Genomic DNA, 20,993 nt, shown 5'->3' with positions numbered 1-20,993 from the left:
GCTCTAGCTCGTAACGCTCTTGCCACGATCAGTCTCAGAAATAGCAGCAGCCAGAACCATAGGCTCTACAAAAGAGGATAACAACTGGGCGTGAGAACTACTGTAAAAATAAGTAGTCCTCAGTGGGAACCGCCCTCAACAACATCGGTCTACCTGCTAAGTCTACAGAAGGGAGCAAGGATAGTAGGAAATGCTGGAAGAAAATCTACAGCTACAAGCCACTACACTATCATGCTCTACACTAACCAACTGTAGTAAATGTCAATCCTGACCCAATCTCACTGGGACTGTAAGCATACTCGTCCCTGGGACTGTGAACACACCCGTCTCACCCGGTTGCGACTATATAGCTACCTCCACACTAAGCAGTGCGTGGAGAGCAAGTCCAACCTGCACGAACGACACCAACGCAAAAGCACAACGCCAGTCTCCGGAGTGGCACTCGTGGGAGCTACCCAACCGAGTATGCGGCGTATCTCTGTCGAGCTCAATCAGGCTCTCATAAGCTAAAGTCAAGTAAATCAAGTCCAACTGGTCTAACAACCAACAGGTCACGTGCCCTCGGCACAATCTGACGCCAAAATGGCGTTATGGGTCCACCGTCAATCCAGACGGCACCGAACAGTCCGGAACAGTCTGAACGCTACTGTAAAAATACACTCGGCATCACAGCACGAGCGTAACAGAAAACTAAACTACCTGGGGTATCCACCACACTGATACTGCGGCGATACAAAATAACAACGGCTCCTAGAGCTAAATCAGGTAGTTTAAGCATGTGACAGGTTCGAATCGCAGGTTTTCTCCTAAGTCAAATCCAAGTCCAACATGTGCTAGTAGACATAGGCAAACGACAAGGCTCCAATTCAGATTTTATGAACAACTATACCAAATCAATGAATTGAGCAATTACAATATACAACATACTACCTCGCACACATGCCGACTATATAAATGCACTTAGAAGCTAAACCAACGTTTAACCCACCTCAAAAGCTAATCCCAATCCGGTGCGACGTTGAGAACAGCGGAATCGCACCCTCGCCCGGCCTCCTCGCAATGCTACGATGACGAACGCACACTCGAACGGCATCGCAGCACGACGTCGGCGACACTCGAACTCCAACCGAGCTCCCCCACCACCGGACCAAGCTAGAGAGAGAGGAAAAGAAAACACGTTAAATTCTCCCTCTCATCCTCTCTACACTGGTATAAAAAGGAGGGATAAAGGTGAAGTCCACGAGGTAAGAAACTACCAAAAAGCCCCTTACCTACTCAGGTGTACCGGTACACGGGCATTTGTACCGGTACAAATGGCAACCCGAGAGCAGCTGCGCAGGTTCTGGCAAAGTGTACCGGTACACCTCGATGGTTGTACCGACATAGGAAGTGTACCGGTTACAACTCGATGGTTGTACCGGTACAACAGGCAGAAAACAGCCTTTTTCTATTTTACAATGCTCACACCCTACTCTCGCATCGCAATGAGTCCGTTTAGCGTCTAATTCGCACCAACGCGACTCAGTCTTGTCCCGACACTCTCCAGAGCTGTCGACAAGCCTCAACAGCTGTATTCCAGGGCTACTACATCCTCCCCCACTACAAAAAGTTTCGTCCACGAAACTTACGCATACCTCAGCCCTGAGCATCAAACAGGTAGGGATAGGACTCCCTCATCACCCTCTCTCAGGCTCCCAAATCACCTCCCGCTCCTCGTGATTACTCTACTGCACCTTTACATACGGGATAACCCGATTGCGCAAATCTTTTGTCTCCCGAGCAAGAATCCGCAACGGTCGCTCCCCGTATCTCAGATCCTCGCCAATCTCTAGTGGAGTGAAGTCAATCACGTGAGAAGGATCGAACACATAACTCCTCAAAGCCGAGACGTGGAATACATCGTGAATGCCTGCTAGCCGTGGAGGTAGAGCAATCCTGTAGGCAACCGGTCCAACTAGCTCCAATACCTCAAAAGGGCCAACGAAACGTGGATTAAGCTTTCTACGCACTCCAAATTGGTGAATCCCTCTGGACGGCGAGACTTTGAGGAATACAAGATCTCCAACCTGAAATTCTAAGTCTAGTCTCCGGGTATCAGCGTAGCTCCTCTGGCGGCTCTGGGCTGTCAAAAGGTGTCGTCGAACAACTCTCATCTTTTCCTCAGCCTCTATCAAGATTTCAGGCCCTAGCGTCTTCCTCTCACCCACATCACTCCAAAACAAAGGGGATCGACATCTGCGTCCATACAACGCCTCAAACAGAGCCATCTGGATGCTCTTTTGATAGCTGTTGTTGTACGCAAACTCAGCCAGTCTCAAATGTCGATACCACCCTCCTCCAAAGTCCAGGACGCATGCCCTCAGCATGTTCTCTAGAGTCTGTATGGACCTCTCAGACTGACCATCTGTCTGTGGGTGAAACGTCGTACTGAAATGCAGCTGTGTACCCAAGGCGGTCTGAAGACTCCGCCAGAAATGCGAGACAAACCTCGTGTCCATGTCCGATACAATTGACATCGGCACACCATGCAGCCTGACAATCTCATCCAGGTATAGCTGCGCGAGCCTCTCTCTGGACCAGGTGGTCTGAACTCGTAGGAAGTGAGCAGACTTAGTCAGTCTGTCCACTATCACCCAAATAGCATCGAAACTACCATGTTCTCTAGATAATCCCACGACGAAGTCCATTGTGATCTGCTCCCATTTCCACTCGGGCACTGGTAGACTCTGAAGCTTGCCAGCAGGTACCTGATGCTCGGCCTTTACCTGTTGACAAGTCAGACACTGAGCCACAAATCTGCCAATATCTCTCTTCATTCCGTTCCACCAGAACTGTGCCTTCAAGTCCTTATACATCTTGGTTCCACCAGAGTGAACCGTATAAGGAGTACAATGAACCTCTCTCAAAATATCCGCTCGGATCTCTGAATTCATAGGCACATACAGTCGGTTCCTGTACCGCAGTACTCCCGAACTGTCTACTACAAAGCCCTCAGCCTGTTCCCTGTCTAACTGCTCTCGAATCCTCAACAAGTGTGGATCTCCACTCTGTTTCTCTCGGATCCTATCCAACAGAGTGGGCTGCAAGACTAAAGACATCAGTCTCACAGTATAGATCCAGGGAACACTATCTCGAGCCTCAGCCACTGCAGCTCCTCGAGTAACGGCCTCTGCTGTGTGATCATCAAACTCAAGCTCTGCACTGCCTTCCTACTCAACGCATCTACCACCACATTCACCTTACCGGGATGATACTGAATACTAACGTCATAGTCCTTCAGTAACTCCAACCACCGGCGCTGCCTCAGGTTCAGCTCCCTCTGGGTGAACAGATACTTGAGACTTTTATGATCGGTGAAAACCTCACAATGCTCGCCATACAAGTAATGCCACCACAACTTCAAAGCAAAGACTACCGTGGCAAGCTCTAAGTCATGCGTAGGGTAATTTTTCTTGTAATCCTTTAACTGCCGTGAAGCATAAGCAATTACCCTACCATGCTGCATCAGCACACAGTCTAGCCCGCTGTGCGGTGCATCACTGTAGATCACAAATCCTTCCCCCATCACAGGAAGGGCAAGGATAGGAGCTAACGTCAACCTCTGTCTTAACTCATCAAAGCTCTTCTGACAATCCTCACTCTAGATGAACCGAATCCCCTTTCGAGTCAATCGAGTGAGGGGTGTGGAAAGCTTCGCAAAGCCTTCTACAAACAGACGGTAATATCCTGCCAGTCCAAGAGAACTCTTCACCTCAGTCACCGTCGTCGGTCTAGGCCAATCCCGAATAGCATCGATCTTCTTCGGGTCCACTGCTACTCCCTCAGCAGAAATTACATGGCCCAAGAAAGCAACCTCCCGCAACCAAAACTCGCACTTCTTCAACTTGGCATGCAACTTCTTCTCTCGCAGAAGTTGCAGCACAGTCCTCAAATGCTCTTCGTGCTCAGCATCACTTCGGGAGTAAATCAAGATATCGTCGATGAAGACTACTATAATTATATCCAATAACGGCTTGAACACTCTGTTCATCAAATCCATGAATGCAGAAGGGGCATTCGTCAATCTAAAAGGCATGACTGTGAACTCATAATGCCCGTACCGAGTCCGAAAAGCCATCTTGGGAACATCCTCGGCCCTCACCCGCAGCTGGTGGTAACCGGACTGGAGATCAATCTTCGAGAAGACACAAGATCCTTGCAGCTGATCAAACAGATCATCAATGCGCGGCAAAGGATACTTGTTCTTGATGGTCATCTTATTCAGCTCCCGGTAATCCACACATAACCTGAGCGAACTATCCTTCTTCTTTACAAATAACACCAGCACTCCCCAAGGCGATACACTGGGTCTCACATACCCCTTATCCATCAGATCTTGAAGCTGCGCCTTTAGTTCTCTCAGCTCCGCCGGTGCTATCCGATAAGATACCTTTGATATTGGTGCAGTTCTAGGAACTACATCAATCACGAACTCAATCTCCCTCTCCGGTGGCATCGTCGTCAACTCAGGAGAAAATACATCCAGAAACTCGCGGACTACAGGAATATCCTCGAGTCCCGGCCCCCACCGTAGGTACCTCAGCAACTGCTGCTAAAAAAGCGATGCATCCTCTACTCATCAGCTGTCGAGCCCTCGCGGAAGAAATCCAAGTGGCAAGCAACGTGCTCCTGCAACCCCTAAAAGTGAACTCCTTCTGGCCTGGCTCGCGAAACGTCACCGTCCTCGCTACACAATGCAAATGCTCGGCTAACAAAGGAATGCAATGCACCGGTATCAAAAAGTGTACAAGCTCTAATGACAGAAATCAAAAATAATACCTGCCACNCCAGTCCATACCGAGCACAACGTTAAAGTGCTGCAGCTGCCCTAACACCAACAGGTCTGCGGGCGTGATCCACAAATCCAACTGCACCAGACATAACCAACAACACTCTGCAACCTATAACACATGATCGGGGATCTGCACATCTCGTGCCTGTGACAATGACCCTAACTCTAGACCATGCAACAATGCAAATGCTCGGCTAACAAAGGAATGCAATGCACCGGTATCAAAAAGTGTACAAGCTCTAATGACAGAAATCAAAAATAATACCTGCCACCACCCGGTCGGTTGCTGTAGGGTCCTCCACCTGGGCTGCATAGACCCTGCCACTTGGAGCTTGCTGTAACCGCTCACCCTATCGCGGCATAGGTGCCCTATCCTGCCGGCGGTAACTCGACGGTGCCCCGTAAGACTCTACAGCCCTATCGCGGCATAGGTGCCCTATCCTGCTGGCGGTAACTCGACGGTGCCCCGTAAGACTGCGGGGATGCTGGCTGTGCAGATGTTGTGGATGGTGCTGGTGATGCTGCTCGAGGACAAGCTAATCTCATATGCCCGGGCTGACCGCAACTGTAACACCTGCCCTCTCTCTGCTAGCATTGCCGGGGCCAGTGGGGTCCCCTGCAGATCACGCACTGCGGTGTCCTCGATGGCTGTCCCTGCTGACGGGATCCCCCAGAACGTTGACGCCCTGAAGACCCACGACCCTGAGAGCATGATCGTGGAGGCCTCGGCGGATGTCTGCTGCTCGACGGTCCTCCGTCATCTGAAAAGAGGCGCTTCCTGTCCTGATTCTGCCTCACGGTCTGAGTCCTCTCCCGAATGGAGGCATCACCTATCTCAACCCAAAGAGCCTGCTTCATCGACGCATCCAAGGTCCGCAACCTCTGCTCATGAACCAACCGGAAGATCTCGGGCCTCAAACCCTGCTCAAAGAGGTAAACTCGGTGCGCCTCATCCCTGACCACGAACGACACACAGTTCAGGAGTCGAGTAAACTCCCGAATGTACTCCTGAACTGTCCGCTCACCATATTGGATCTTCTTCAGATCCTCCTCGAGCTTCTATTTCACACTGTTGGGAAAATACATCCCGAACAGCATTCTATAGAACTCGTCCCACTTCATCTGCAGCGCTACTAGCCTATAGTCTCGCCTCATCCTCCTCCACCAGGCATGAGCATCGTTTGACAAACAGGGGACTCCCAGATGTACCTGCTCTCTCTCTGAGACGAATAGATTCTCAAATAGCTTCTCCATTGCACTGACCCAGCCTTCAACAACCCAGACCTTAGTGCAACTGCCATCGAAGATCGGCAGATCAAAACGGCGAAATCGAGCCAGCCTCTCTGTCAACCGCTCCTGCTCGGCCTCTGTCATCTGTACTGGCCCCCTAGCAGGCACAACGAGTGCCACAGGAATTTCCAATGGCGGGGGTACAACTACGGCTAGTGCTGCCGCCGGAGTAGTCAGGGTGGAGCTGATGACTCTGGTGCTCTCGGTGTTGAACTCGGGGGCGGAGCTAACCTCTCACACATCCTCTCCAACAACTCTCCCTGTCGCCTCATCACCTCCGTCAAGGCATCCAACTGTGTACTCAAATCAGGAGGTGCACCCACCTCCGGTAGGGCCCTCTGCTCCACAACAGGGGGTGCACTCGTCTCTGCCTGCTCCGGCATCTCAGGAGGTACAGCACGATCCTAAGCCAACTGTGCATGATCCTGGGTAGACGGTCAACCTCGGCAACAGTACATAGCTGCAAGAAACAGAACGGGGTTAGATCAAACAAACACTCTCGACCCAATCAACGAAAGTCTAGAATGCGGCCCCCTGTTTCTCCTAAAAATTATGTCGTCTGTAACCAACATAATTTTTCTGGACCGAAACAGAAACTCCTTCAATCACTCCCTCCGCTCCAGAAGGAGTTAGAACAATCAATCAGTGACTTTCGCGATAAATCACGCCTCTCGCGTCTTGCCTTCCTAAGGTTTGCCAACTTAGGTTTCCTAGGTCCCAACGACCTAATTCTAAGCTCTGATACCAACTTAATCTATCACGCCCCGGATTTCACGTTCCCCGGGCTTGCCGACAAATCCGCCGTATACAAAGAAATTTTTTCTATATACGAAGCGATAGTTGTACCTGTAAAACATACAATACTACCACCAGTAGTATAGAGCTGCTAGAAGACAAAGATATCCAGGTAGAAAAAGACAGTTCACTATACATACAATATCCGATATACAAAACTCGACCAGCGAGACCCAACGAAAGTATGTATATGAACAAAAAACACCACTACCTGCAGCTGGGAAGCCTCTAGCTCGATGACTCGTCTAGTAGGGCTCTAGCTCGCAACGCCCTTGCCACGATCAGTCTCAGAAATAGCAGCAGTCAGAACCGCAGACTCTACAAAAGAGGAAAACAACTGGGCGTGAGAACTATTGTTAAAACAAGTAATCCTCAGTGGGAACAGCCCTCAACAACGTCGGTCTACCCACTAAGTCTACAGAAGGGAGCAAGGATAGTAGGAAATGCTGGAAGAAAATCTACAGCTACAAGCCACTACACTATCATGCTCTACACTAACCAACTGTAGTAAATGTCAATCCTAACCAAATCTCACTGGGACTGTAAGCATACCCGTCCTTGGGACTGTGGACACACCCGTCCCGCCCGGTTGCGACTATACAACTACCTCCACACAACGCCCGTCTCCGGAGTGGCACTCGTGGGAGCTACCCAACCAAGTATCAAGCGTATCTCTGTCGAGCTCAATCAGGCTCTCACAAGCCAAAGTCAAGTAAATCAAGTCCAACTGATCTAACAACCAATAGATCACGTGCCCTCGGCACAATCTGACGCCAAAACAGCGTTATGGGTCCACCGTCAACCCAGATGGCACCGAACAGTCCGGAACAGTCTAAACGCTACTGTAAAAATACACTCGGTATCACAGCACGAGCGTAACAGAAAACTAAACTACCTGGGATATCCACCACGCTGATACTGCGGCGATACAAAATAACAACGGCTCCTAGAGCTAAATTAGATAATTTAAGCACGTGACAAGTTCGAATCGCAGGTTTTCTCCTAAGTCAAATCCAAGTCCAACATGTGCTAGTAGACATAGGCAAACGACAAGGTTCCAATTCAGATTTTATGAACAACTATACTAAATCAATGAATTGAGCAATTACAATATACAACATACTACCTTGCACACATGCCAACTATATAAATGCACTTAGAAGCTAAACCGACGTTTAACCCACCTCAAAAGCTAATCCCAATCCGGCGCAACGTCAAGAACGGCGGAATAGCACCCTCGCCCGGCCTCCTCGCGATGCTACGATGACGAACGCACACTCAAACGGCACCGTGTTTGTAGGGACCTGCATGCAATTAACCCTTTTAAAATATTATAATTTTTAATAAAATTTTAAAATTTTTTATTATTTTCTAATAAATTTTATTCGTTTAATTTTATATATGTGTGTGTGTGTGTGTATAGAGAGAGAGAGAGTTTTGCTAGAATACTATCGGTAGTAAACGGCTCGGTTTACTACCGATTTATTTTCGATGATGGAGCTTCCAAATTGATGATCGGCACCATTAAACATGATCTAAACTATTTAAACTATCTGAAAATCAAATTTCACACATTTTCGATATTGTTCTCTAGTCTATCAAGTGAACAGAAAAATGAATATCTAGAAATGAATATCCTTCAAAAAATGATAATATAATTTTTATATTTGAGATCTAGAGTCTTGATCTTATTTTAAATAGTTTTAAAAAAATTTTAACAAAATTTAGTTGATTTGAACTCTTCTATACCGTTAAACGAGCAAACGCACCATATCGGCCATTAAAATTATAGATTTTGTGACCCTTCGATCGTTCAGTTAGTGATGTCAAAAAATCATGAAATTTGATTTCTAGATAATTTAAATGGTCTAGATAATGTTCAACGGTACCGATCGTCGATTTGAAAGCTCTATCATAAAAAACAAATCGCTAGTAAACCGACCAGTTTACTACCAATAGTAGCCCAATCAAACTCTATATGTGTGTGTGTGTGTGTGTGTGTGTGTGTGTGTTATATTTTAAAATTGTGTATTTTAAAAAACTTTAAAAAATTAATGGGCCCCCCTAGCCCAGCCCGACCCGTGCCAATCGGGCAGGGGCTGTGCTAAGCTAGAGATGTGAGAAAACTACCCCGACATGGCCTGGCCCAGATTTGAAACCGGGCCGTGTCGAGCTGTCCTTGGCCTATTTCGGCTCGAAAAATGTAGGTCGTGCCGGCATGGCCCACATTACGCCCCTAGGTTAAGATAACAGTGATCCCCCGAGGTTGAGTGGGTGATTGGTGGAATAGTGTTATCTAAAGGATGGAATTGGTCAAATGGTTATATCTAATGGTAAAAAATTTACAAGCACCAAGTACTTGGTGCTTTTAAAAGCACCATAGTTGGACTCAATATATATATTTACAAATTGTTACTATTAGATTTTAGGACAATTTAAAGAGACTTATATTTTAAGAATTTTAGTTATTAGATTAAAATTCTAATTTTGTAATTTTATAAACAACTTTTTATCTAATAATAGGACTTATAATTTAACTTGCTATTCGTGAATCAACTCATGTTTGGGTCATTATTAAATGGGCAAAATACAAACTGAATTTTTCGGCTCGATATTTCAATGAGCCAACTCGTGTTCAGTTCGCTATGGGGTATAAGATATACACCCCATTTAGATTGTAAAGGAGCATTTACCATAGAAAAACGAAAGGTCACCCAACACTTCGGTCCTTAAACTTTAATTCGTTATAATTTTTAATTCAAAATTTTCATATTGTCCCAACATTGTTCGCTAAATATTAATAAATTATTAATAAATTATTGTATATAAAAGTAATGTATTAGTTTAATCATTGCCGAATCATCAATAGCCAACACTTCCGCATTGCTTCTACAAAACTACTAATATTTAACCAACTAAATTGAATTATAAGACTTAACAACAACAATTCAAAAAGTTTAAGTCAAAAATTACAACAAATTAAAATTTAAGGACTGAAGTATCACACCCCCACCTTTCGAGAACCAAAAGCGTAATTTATCCTTGAAAACATATTGGAAACAATAACCCACTGCATCACTTTCCTCAAAAACATAAAAGGTCAAAGAAAAAGAAAACACAATCCCTTGCTCCTTACATATGCTATATCATTTATACACCAAACTGCAGCAAAACAAGGATCATGGGAGCTCCATGAACAGAGTGATACAATGAACAGGTTATCAATCCAACAAAAGTTCGATTCACAATTCAACTAGTACGGTACACTGTATTTGTTTCAGCTTTTTTTTTTAACCTTCCTTGTTCTCTATAGGTATTTCCCTTTTTTTTTCCTTTTGGTCTTTTTGATGGTACCTGGACTACTATATGTAATTAGTGTTGAAATGAGATAGAGTATGAGCCGGTGTTTGGGTCTTTCACAGCTTTAAAGTTGTCGACGCTCATTCCGAATCGCCCCAAAACTGAATTCCCCATCTCTTTCAGTTTTTCTGCAGCAACATTGAATAATATTGTTAGATTATCCACATTTACGAGTGCAAAATTGAACACATGCAATAAGCGTTGTAAGCTTGTTTGTGAGAATTATTATCCTCGCAAAATAGTAAAACAGAAATTATGCCTAATTATTTACCGATCATCTCCTCCTTCATCTTCTCTCTCTTTTCAGCTGCTAATGGCTCAAGATGTTGCAATGATTTCCTTGCTTGGTCATTTGAAGGTTCTAGCTCGATTACTTTTTTCATATCTGCATTAAAATTTGATAGCAAGTTAAGTTAAGGAGCCATGGCAAATAACTTATTTGAAAATTTTTCACATGAAATAAAGTGCAGGTCATTTGCAAGGAAAGAGCATAGTAAATGACCCAATTGATTCGAAACAAATGAATCAACTGACATATGCAGAAGTTCAAACTGACCAGCAATAGCTTCTTCATAATGTTCGAGCTTCTCGTGTGCTTCTGCCCTCCTAAGTAGTGCTTTCAAATATGGAGGATTCAACTCCAGCGCCTTCGTGCATTCCTTTATTGTTTCATCATATTTACCCTGTAAAAGCACAATAAACAAATCACTATTCCTCGAAGTCTTGCAAAGTTAATGGACCAAATCTTTAAATTTCAAATGGCTATGGAGAAGACAAGAAAAGGTATTGCTTTCGGTAAAGGTTCCTGTTTGTTTTGCCGAAAGTAGAGAGGGGTGAATCGGTTGTCGACTGTAAACAACCACTTCCACAGTTTGGTTCACCGTAATATAACTATAGCCAAAACTCAGGCTCCCCAAAACAGCGTAATTAACTTCAGCACAAAACAACGTAACTGACTTCAGCCCAAGGTTCAGTCCAAAACAACGAATCTACTTTGGCCCACCGTGGACCTAAGTCAATTACGGAAAAGAAGAGTGAGAGGAAAAATAATAAAATATTATAAAAGGAAACTTATTTTCCGAATAGTATTACCACCTCTCATCTGAATATATTTGATTGTAATACTAATTTCTCCTTTCTTTAGTTTGAAATTTTGAAATATAATGAAAATTGGTTAATTAAGTCCTTTTTTTTTTTTACTTAGTTCGCACATTTGAAATGCTATGAAAATTGATTAGTTGAGTATTAACATCTCTTTTTCTTTAGAATTTTATTATTGTATTACTATAATTTATGTAAGAAAAAAATTAATTTAGTTGCTTTAAATTACATTTTTTTTAATTATATAGGGATACAATTATAATATTTTTCCTATTTATTATTCTATAATTTATTATTTATCAGGGGGACTTCAATTTTTGTTCCATTAGCTTCTTGCCAAACAAGTAGCAGAATTTGGGAAACTTCACTTGTATAGCTACAGAAACAAACAACAGAGGAGAAGAAATTTTCATCTAAACTCTAGTTCAACCAAGAGTCCAATTCAACCTAAACTTAACCTTCAGTGAAACAAACAGGCCCTAAGCGATTTTAACAAAGGCTCAAAACACAACTAAAAGCTTCTCACATACAAAGTGTAATACCAAGCTCTAGTTAAAACAATTGAGTTTTGGTATGATAAGTTTATAGGTGAAACGACTCCTAAAAGAATTTTAAAGTCTTAATAGAATTTAGTTATAATTTGTCTAAGACCAAATATTGAGTTCCGTAATTATTGAAAGTTCTAACTATATATTCAACCAATCAGAGTAACTACAGAAAAATATTTATTTAATGGGCTGAATGATCTCCAAACTTAAAGAATTAGAGATTGTTCTTAAAGTTTCATCATGATCTAAATACCGAATGATTTAAAATGAGGTTTAAATATAATTGCAGGTGTTGCTCAGTATTATAGGATGTGAAAAGTATCTTCCAAAAATTATAATAAAAATTATGATGATGATTACGGGTCTTAGGTATCAAATTTGGACTAAATTTGATATTTAAAAGAAGGCGTATATGCTACATAGGTCTAGACTATAATTATTTAAAAGTTGAGAGGCTTCAACGTAAAAATGCCTTCAAACTTATCCAACCAGCCAAAACCGCCTCATTTTCACAGCCACAACCGCCTCCTTCACTGCCTCATCACCTATATATAAACCCCATTGGTCTTATTTCCACTGCCATTATGCGCTTTTGTCGCTTTTCCTTTTGTTTACCAATTTCTCCCCACTATGCTTTTGTGTTCATATAAAATTATGTTGTTGCGAGTCTCTAAAATTCCAATCCAAGCCTTTCAAGAAGTTTATCTCATTCCTAGGCTAAGAGGATATTTTGGGGAACCACGAGAAACCCTAACAGTATAAACCAGTAAGGATTTCTTAACTAAGGTGGGTAGAAGCTCTCTGGTAGTGGTTTGGTCTTACTCTATGTCTAATAGCATTATTTTGAGCATTGATGATTAAAATTCTACTCTTGCTTGTTAGTTGCTTCCTTTGATTCCATGATTTTGTCGTTATTGTTCATTTAGCATGCTTAATAAATCTCTATCGATATTGCTTATTGTCTATCTTGACAGTGGGCATTTCTCTTGAGCAAAGCATGCTTGCTGTATAGTAACAGAGCAAAGTATTTTATGAATCATCATTCCTCTATTACCTGCTTACTAGTTGTAGCATCTTCTTATTAAAAGTCTTAATTGAGATGATTTATTGATTAGTTTGAACATGAGCATATAACCATATCTTGCAAAATGAGATATTGGTTAAAAACATTTTGGGTAGTCGCTCCTTTGATTACCCCTCCGGAGTTGGATTAGAAAATTCTTTAATCTATTTAAAATAAGATCTATACTCTTGATCTTGATTACAAAACTCCTATCATCACTTTCTAAAAGATATTCATTTTTGATCGTTCAATTTTGTATCCACTCGATAGACAAGAGAACAATATCATAAAAGTATGAAATTTGATTTCCAGATAATTTAAAAGGTCTAAGATCATATTCAACGATGTCGATCGTCGATTTGGAGGCTCCATCATCGAAAACAAATCGGCAGAAACGGAGCCCTTTTACTACTAATAGCATTTCAGCTCAACTCTATATATATAGGTGTGTGCACACGCGCACGTGCGTACGTGTTTGCATATTTGCACTTGCCCAACTTTGTGTATGCGTGTGTGTGAATACATGTGTATATGCGTGTGTGCACGTGGCACACATGTTTTGTGTATTGCACATGCACAACTCTATGTGTGAGAGAAAGGGGGGTTGATCTTCCTCTGCATAAAGAGGAGCAAAGTTGACCCATAATCACAAATTTATTATCGCAATTCAGCACAGCCAAGCAACTAAGGCTCTATTTGGATGTCGGAATAAAATATTCAATGATAACTTATTCTGTATAAAAATATTCTTGTGTGATTGAAACTTGTTTCATTTTTGCTCCTTGAAAAGTCTTACAATCTATAACTTAGTAAGAAAGTATATTTCACGTAGGGGGTGATTTATCTTATTTCAAAAAAATGACTTAAAGGTCCAGTATGATATCCATTCTAAATATTCGATCACACTCCTCATCTACCAAATACTACATGCTTCTTGAATAAGGCCTTGTTTTGGATGCATGAGTATTTCATTCTGAATATACCTTCGATTTACTCAAGAAGTTGTAGTATTTGGTATATAAGAAATATAATCAAATGTCTAAAATGAAATAACATATTCTACTTTCTAGTCAATTTTTTGGAATAAGATAAATCATCTTATAGGTGAGATAGGTTATCCTACTAAAGCATAGATGACAAGGCCCTTCAAGGAGCATAAATCAAACTTTTTGCCTCCAATCATACAAGACAAAGTTCATGCCACATAAGTTATTCAAGGATAACTTATTCCAACACCCAAACATGGCCTAAATCGAAAGAATATGCTGAATTAAATATTATGCATCCAAAGGGCCTAAATATACCCATCATCATATCTAACATGAATCACTAGTCCAAGAAAAGTATCAGGTTTCTCCTAGTAGCTATTTTGAGTTTTGATGAAGGCTCTGTTTGGATGGATAACTTATTCCGTATAACTTATTCCGTATAAGTTATCGATGGATAACTTATTCCGTATGAGGATTTTCTAGTATGATTGTAAATAATGATTTTCTTCAAAGGTCTTACCACCCATGATTAGGTAGAATAGCATATTTCACCGATGACGTGATTTATCTTATTCTAAAAAAATCCTAATATGATTTTTTTTATTTTAACATTTGATCACACTTCTTATCAATCAAATATACAAATTTTTGAGTAAATCAAGAAAATATACCGAACAAAATATTCATGTACCCAAACAGGGCCTAGAGGAGTTGTTCATATAAACATTTGAGCAAATACAATCTCTAAAGTCTAAACTTACAAAAATACCAATTCCAGTTTTAACCTAGACAACCTACATAACAAAAATTAATAACAAGAGAATAAACCATAATGTCTAACTAGGTTTTCCATGTTATGATGAATTCTAATATTTTCTTCGATTTAGTTTTTAACTTTCATTAGCAAACTCATGAAAACTTTGAAAAGAAATTGTTAGAAACACGAGAAATTGTTAAATAAACACAAATTTGTCTGAAAATGAAATAATAACCAAGAGTTAAAACTTTCTTGAAATCTAATCACTAAGGCACTTGAGCATTTGCTAACAATTAAGTCTTGACTATGATAAACTCCCACGTAGATTCAACCTGTAAACATTAAAATCTTATCCCAACAATTAATTGGGATCAAGTGCTAACTTTAGATTGAAGTCGATCAAATTTCTAATGATACTATGGGCATAGCACGCAATATGTTGCCAGATGGCATTAGTAAATGCGGATTACAGGGCTAAGTTGGCAGTCACTACGAGAGTGGCTCAATCCAATTTAAGAAACAGATGAGGTATGTAGCCAAAAACTCGATGCATGAGACGATATACTTTTAAGTCTCTACAAGCCTACAACAACAAATAGTCCCTTGGCATTTCTGATGTTACATGCATGAACAAGAGAAAACAAAAAGGAACAGTAGAATAAAGCGAACACACTTTCATGAGTAGAATTTCTCTATCCTAAAGTTAAGAACTCCATAAAGTTAAAATGTCAAACTAACCGATAAAATTTATTATTATCAAGGTTTATTGCTGTGTAAACATCATCTCTAGCCTCCTCTATTGAGCACAGTTGGTGACAGTTACCTCTACAAGCGTTAACCGTCGTACTACTAATAGTAACAAGCATTCAAAAAATAGAGCTAAATATACCTAGTAAACAAGAAGTTTGACATACTAGTTTTGAGAAGCATATGGCTCGGTTCGCATGGCACATGGAACTAATTTCTTCCGATGATTGCACTTCAGAAGCAATCTGTAAAGCAATTTCATATTGTGACAGTGCATCATCATACTTGCCCGCACAGAAAAGTTTGTTCCCTTCAGCTTTAGCATCATTTGCTTGATTTAAAGCTTTCTGACATAACAAGAAAAAGGGTCAAAAGTTTACAAAGGCTCAATGCTCCTATTATTACAAATAATTGGAGAAGAATTGATATAACAGGTTGAAAGATTTCATGTGCAGCCTTGATAATTTTGTGGAACTAGGAAGATGCATTCAAATTCTATATATTCGGAAGATAATATAAATGAGCAAAATAAATATAGCAGCAGCACCACATTTTTCTTGCCATAATTTCTGTTGGTTTGGACATTAAAGATTGAGAACATGAAAATAATTGTAAAGGCACCTTAAATTTGACAAGAGTCTATATGGAACCACCAGCGGCTCTAAAAACATGCCATCATTCCTACTCCACTATACCAGTATCTTCAGTACAATTTCCTTTCTCAAAAAATGGGTTGGTTGGTTGTAATCAAAGCATGGATTGAGATGGAGTGCATCAAACACTGATTAAGCCATCCAATTAAGTTTTTAGAGGGTATAAGCATAAGACTAATATAGTGCGAAAGGAGAGCCCTCCATCTCGAGATGGCCCACAACAAAACCACAGCAGCACGCGTTTTTTTAAGGGATGAGGATGGGAGTTTGGTCTAACAAGTCTCATATGAAAATAGCAGCACACTGACAGCTTATGCGATAAGTGGCATAATGCATGTTCACCAACACATGTGCACAAAAATTGTCAATACAAAAACACTAAGAACAGCTTTTTTCTTCTAGCAGTTAGCTACTCAAGAACTTCAATGACATTCATGTAGCAGAAGTTCGTTCAACAAGCAACGAGCACTATTTATGGACATTCATGGACTCATCTTGAACTCGCTTTAATCATTGGACATTTTTGTTTCCCTACCGTATGTAAGTTTGAGACGAAAAATAAGTTGTTATAAAACTAAATTTCATAACAATCGAAGTTCCGTACGATCAATATGCTCAATACACAAGGTTAAGATCCCAAGGGCCTCAGGTGCATCATATGGTTAAAAAAAATGTAATGTTAATTCAAGTCCACGAAGCAAATTTCAGACTGCCGAGTTGCATATCATTATGAATATCCATAAAAGCTTCAAAGATCCATGATAGAAAAGCAATATTAATGAGAGAGGTAGCTTAAAGGGCAAATTTTCTTCAACTCCTTAAGATCTTCCTAACTCATCAAATCAATAAAGAAAAAAGTTCATCATCCAACAAAGACAGTCATGCTAGTACTAGATTTAAAACGAAAAATAAGTCTTAGAGTATGGAGTAGAATAGGTGGTGACGAATAGCCCTAATGGCATTAAAAACACACTAGCATGTTACACACCGCTTAAAACAATAAAGTGTATTAATTCTTTCCACCTTGGCATGTGAACTCCAAAACCAAATTCCCTGTACTCCCAACACCGCTCCACCCTCCTTGTTGCCATGTCCACTCTAAATCCTTAGAAACCAAAAAAAAAAAAAGGAAAGTTCCATAAATAGCCTAAATCAAAGAGGAGGATACGATACGTTAGACAGGAACGGAGCCATTAAGCGGCTCACTGTGGCCATGGTTCCCCCTTGACTTCTGAAAATTTCATATAAGTCCTTTGTAGCAAAAAATCAAAATATTACAAATTTTAAGTTTTTAGTGAGGGGGCCAAATTGAAATTTTTCATAGAACTTATGCTCCCAATCTTCCCCTCCACCACCTCAGCCCTTCCTCTCCACTGCCTCTAGTCCCACTCCTCCTTGAGCACAGCGTCGCCGACAAACTCCTTTCCTAACTATACAAGGTCGAATATTTCTCTGCGAAACCTAAATCTTGGTCCACAAAATCTTAATTCCTGGCTGTCTCAAAAGTTAGATAACAAATTTTGTGAATCTTAAAGAAAGCTCAAGCGTTATCTAATAGCACAAGCCCCGCTATCATACGATTTTCTTTTTTTTTCCTCTCTCTCTCTTTCCTAAGGGATGTTGCTAAAACTATTCCAGCACAACATTGATGTCAAAGTGAAAGCCAAAAAAATAGTGTTAGATCCAAGAAACCTGAGCAATCTCTAATTAATTGCATTTAGAGCCAATTGCATGAGATGAACAATTTAACACAACTTATACCTCGCGCAACTGCTCATCAGTGAGAGCATCCTCGAAGGATTCTCCATCCTCTTCGATCAAAACCATCTCTTCTTTCCTGTTAAAAAGGGGGGAAAATGATTCATATTGGAGATTTCAACACCAAAAAACAAAGGGAAAAATGGGGGACTTGGATTCAAACCACTGAACCGGATGAACAAACTGATTACGATTTTGGTTCTACGAATAAATTTTCGAACAAGGACAAATGAAAAGCCATGATCGATCCTTCCAAGGGTTTTGCACTTTGTAGAGGCTTTAAGTCGGCAACTCTTGAGCCCAAACTTCTTTTGCATTTAGCCCGCTTAAAAACTTTTTATTTTATAAATGAACCTATTAAAACTATAAAAGCAGAGACGATCTTGTATTTGCACACATAGGCACAGGCCGTGTTCCGAATAGTTTATTATGTTATTTAACTAAACAAGGAAAAAGAATTACCGTGTTCATTTGAAATATCTCGCATGATGCCTATGTCTACATGTAGAGTCAGTTCTATATTCATAATTTTGACAAGATTATTTATAAAATAAAATTTCTAAATGAAAACAAAGCCCTCTCCGGTACCATAGTTAGTTAATTCGGATTCGGCAAAAATTCGGTAAGGATATAATATGAATAAAATTCGTCAATTATTTGGATACGTGATTTACACGAAAATTATACGTTTACCATTTAAAAATTCGGAGCAAAAAACTAGGGAATTAAATTAAAATTTTTCCCTAGATTCATACTATTAGCATAAATACTCATAATTCATAACTTATAACTAGAAATCAATATTAAGAAGGGAGGGGAAAAAAAAAAAAACAACATAGCTAGGACGGTAAAAATTTGGAACTTAACAAGCGGGTAATAGCAAATGTTAATTCTGCTCACAGAAACTATGAATTAGTATCAGATGAAGTGGGCGTGCCAGAACTCGGAAATCGGAATCAGATGATGAGAGTCGCGCGGCCGGCCCGGGGCGGGGAGGGTTCCGAACTTTTTGTATGGCTGGCCGCACGCTGCGAGGGGGGTTTCGACGGCGAGCGGCGCGTGGCCACGCCGGGGGTTCGATGGCGAGCGGCGCGCGGTCGGGGGCCGGGGGTGGAGGGGGGTGACGGAGGCTGGGGTGACTCGGGTGAGAAACCAGGGCTTTTTTTTTTTATTTTATTGGGAAAGCTTCAAATAGCAACCATGATCAATTTAGTATCACGTAATTTTATNACAAATGACAAAGTTAAAACTAAAAGTTACTAAAATGAGTATTCGATAAATCTAGATGGGTATGAAATTTTTTTTGTATATAATTTAATAAAATATTAACGAAAAAACTGACAAAAAATTAAAAATAAAACCACATAATACTAATTTGATACACTTTAAACTGTAGAGTACTAAAGTGAGAAAGTGCGATACCATAGGGGGTGGTATTTGAAGTTTACCCTTTTTTATTTGAGCGAGAGGATTTTTTTTTTTTGGGCGAGCGCAAAAGTGTTCATGCATCGGCTCGGACCTGAATAGTTATTATATTGCATCCATACCTAAAAGTAAATTGGTAGAAAAAAAAAAAAAAAATATATATATATATATATATATATATATATATATATATATATATTCTATTTATTTAATTTCGGATCAGATCTAGGTCTGAATACTATACCCATCAGATCTATTTGAGCAGATCTAAATAGTGATTATCCAATGCTGCCCACTTAGAACGAGAAATGTATCGGATACGGGTCAGGTTTACATCAGATACGGATACTCGTATGTATATATTTTTTATAGACTATAAAACAGTTTATGAATAAACTATAAACCTCTTGTTATTGAAAACTTGTATTTTAATTAATTGCACCCGGTCCAATAAAATTCGTTCAAAAAAAGATTCAAACTGTAAGCAGCTATGGTTCAAAAAATAAAGAGTAAAATAAAAAAAAATAAAAAAGGAGTAAACAGAGCTACTAGATTTTCACTAGGATGAAAATACACAGAGACCCTTCATTTATAAGTTGTATTGAAAATCCCTCAATTTTAAATTTTTCTTATGTACTATCAGGTATTTCACTGGGTCTAGGTCTAGGTCCGGATCCGGGCTTAAAAACTCTTTCAAACCCTACCCACTAAAAGTCGTGTTCCAATTGGGTCCAAGTTGGGTGTGGGTATAAATTACACGGACCCATACCGAAAATTTAGTGGGTTATTATTTTTACCCGTATACTATCTATTTTTTATCGCGTCCGAATAGAGTCCAAATCGGGTATGAAATATCAGGTATTTTAGACGACTTTAGGCAAGCATTGTTTTACGCGAAGCTTTTTTTTTTTTTCAGGATGAACAAATCGAGCTTATGGCCTCTTTTTTTTGGTTGAATAATTCGAGCATTGTGAATTATTCGTGAATAATAACTCTAAACCCAAAAATTTCTGCATTATTTCAAATATTTGGGAAAAAAAAAGTATATGGACTGTTTTATTTGGTTATTCAATAATTTGTGAATAATTTGCGAATTATTTACGAATTAACTAATTAAGTCTAGTACAACCCAAAATAGGGTATATATTTTTACACCTTTCTGATTTGTCACATTAATTCTTTTTACGAAAAACTATTTAATTTTTTGTAAAACTCTAGAATGGAGATGAATAAAGTGTACAAGTAAATTTTTCATTCGCTCTTCTCATTGGTTAAAAACATACAGAAATCTCTCAACAAAAGGGCAGTTTGAAAGAGCGCCCAAATTTCTTTTTTCTTTTATAGTTCATTTACTCCACATAAATTAGAGATTATTTGATTCCATAAACTTTGATAGTTTGAATTTTTTTTTTTTTTTTTTTTGGCAAATGAGATTGGAAAAATTAATGGCTAATAGCTAATTGAAGTAGAAAATTATAAAGTATTTTTAACTTGACTAACTATAATAATCTCTCTATTATCTATCCACCTATTCATTATCTATTGCTTTACTATATACTAGTGAAGGCCCGGGTAACGCGGCGGGAAATTTATATCAATTTTAAAAAGATTTTCAGCGAAATAAGGAGACATTTGATTTAAAATTTAAGTTTTATTTTAAAATCAAATTTTAAATT

The 20,993-nt window shown here is 40.0% G+C and overlaps 1 protein-coding gene across 1 annotated transcript; it reads right to left on the bottom strand.

Moving 5' to 3' along the window:
- Nucleotides 9,902–19,065, bottom strand: LOC109721780 (tetratricopeptide repeat protein 1-like). The gene is made up of 6 exons (XM_020249561.1): nt 18,830–19,065; nt 17,896–17,971; nt 15,649–15,828; nt 10,833–10,959; nt 10,548–10,661; nt 9,902–10,404 (listed from the first exon to the last, which is right to left on the bottom strand). Exons 2-6 carry the CDS (start codon nt 17,959–17,961, stop codon nt 10,289–10,291), a joined length of 603 nt encoding a protein of 200 aa, XP_020105150.1. The 5' UTR covers nt 17,962–17,971; nt 18,830–19,065; the 3' UTR covers nt 9,902–10,288.

This window comes from Ananas comosus, linkage group 15 (genome assembly GCF_001540865.1).
Source record: "Ananas comosus cultivar F153 linkage group 15, ASM154086v1, whole genome shotgun sequence".
Lineage (NCBI taxonomy): Eukaryota > Viridiplantae > Streptophyta > Magnoliopsida > Poales > Bromeliaceae > Ananas > Ananas comosus.
Note: the sequence above shows the minus strand (reverse complement) of the source record. Positions and strands in the feature narration are given on the sequence as shown.